Source organism: Trachymyrmex cornetzi, unplaced genomic scaffold, assembly GCF_001594075.2.
Source record: "Trachymyrmex cornetzi isolate Tcor2-1 unplaced genomic scaffold, Tcor1.1 scaffold245, whole genome shotgun sequence".
Lineage (NCBI taxonomy): Eukaryota > Metazoa > Arthropoda > Insecta > Hymenoptera > Formicidae > Trachymyrmex > Trachymyrmex cornetzi.
Window position 1 is genome coordinate 4,201 of NW_017297113.1, and position 1,751 is coordinate 5,951.

Genomic DNA, 1,751 nt, shown 5'->3' on the forward strand with positions numbered 1-1,751 from the left:
GTATATATACCCAACAATATTTTATTAAATTCTTTGTATTAACTTTATCTACAGAATTACATCTTGTTTTTATGTATTACGTATAATTATAAATATATTTTTTGCTGTTATGTTTTTCTTTAAAACTTTTACAGTGAATCTTTATAATTAGCAATAAACAATTAATAATTGCTTCAATAAAGTTAATAAAATATTCGGATACAATTTTATGTTCACATTTCTGGCATATTTTAAATAAAATTACATGATCGAAAGATGTACAAAAACATATGTATTAAACAACAAATAGATACTACCGTGATTACAGGTACACGTAAGTACTAGCACAATAAACTCGAAGATACAGATAATTTCATACATGCTCCTTGGCACATGCAAATATTCTAACGCGCATCTTGACGGCATTGGATAGTCCAATACTACGTCTTCATTTGTTCTGTTGATCTGGATATCTTGATCATCAACCAGATCTTCACCAAGAAGAGGTATTAGGGAATATATCGTCACACTAATGTAAGAGAAACACACCATGAAGCAAGAGAGAATTCTTCCAATAAAAGCGTGTTTTCGCATGATGGCACGGTACTCTGTGTTTTTAATTGTCAAATAATCATTCCGGGCAGAACTGTAATTGTTAGTTAAGTTTTTCGCGTAAATACGGAAACATATAGTCTTTAACACTCCGAGTACACCGCAACAGGCTAACATGAGACCGTCTATATTCTGCTCCGTGTTAGTACAGCCCATGTGAAACTCCATGGAAGGCAAGATCACTATTATGCTCTGTTGATATGCGTAAATGGTATATTTTTACAATCGAACAGTTTCTATGTCTAGGAAAAATATGCCCCAATTCCAGATCGACGGATCTTTGAAAATATTAAAATTTAATTATACTATAATTTTTAGAATTGATGTAAATAAGCTTCCATTTTAGCTCTTTACGTATATGGTATGTAAAAATAGATTAGATTTATCTGAACTAATTTAAATATACAAAATTGAACACTATATAACTTTAATGTTAAAGTATTTACAAGAGAAAGTTATTATACAATGGATAATATAATGGTTATATAAATTTTTGCGTGCTATACAGAATAATTTAATAGAAATAATATCAATGATAATCTTTCTTTAATTTTATATGTAAATTTTATTCTTCTAATTCATTTTCTATGTATGAGATCTATTCTTTTTGATACGATATTACCGAAGTTGTTACATCAATGCGATTCTTCAATACAAATGACGAAGTCACAAAGTAAGTAACATAACACATCTCTAGAATTTCTTAGAAATAGTTATGTTACCCTTCAGATTTACAAGAAATAAACCGTCCTAAGTAGTAATATCTTCATTAAACAACGGTCAGTGATTTGTGTGTCTATGATATTCTCTATCAATGACTTATTACTTCTGGAAAAAAAATCGATTTTTTCCTGAAAAAACACAATTTTGCTACGTCATCACTAATAAGATATCTATCGCTTAAAAATCCAAACACTTGATATTGTTATCGATATCAATGAAGTTTTATTTTAATTATTGTGATGTTAACGTAAAAGTTCTACGTATCGGGACAAAAATCGTCGAAACTGAGACAATACCATACAACAAGTGACCAAGACACATCGTATCAGGGAATAGATGTTATAAACTTGAAGTGGCCAAATGCCGAGGGGCCACGTTAACAGTTTGAAGGGAGTCATTGCATATGCGATGTCGTTCTTCCATCGTTCACTTGCCAT

General features: G+C 30.3%; 1 protein-coding gene across 1 annotated transcript in view; it reads right to left on the bottom strand.

Annotated features, from left to right (window-relative positions):
• The window catches only part of LOC108761203 (odorant receptor 13a-like), a 4,633-nt gene extending 2,882 nt beyond the window's left edge, over window positions 1-1,751 (bottom strand). Inside the window, exons 1-2 of the mRNA XM_018507616.1 lie at window positions 1,611-1,751; window positions 297-783 (exon numbers count right to left, since the gene is read on the bottom strand). Coding sequence (XP_018363118.1) covers window positions 297-783; window positions 1,611-1,751 — 628 coding nt within the window. The remainder of the gene's footprint in view (window positions 1-296; window positions 784-1,610) is intronic.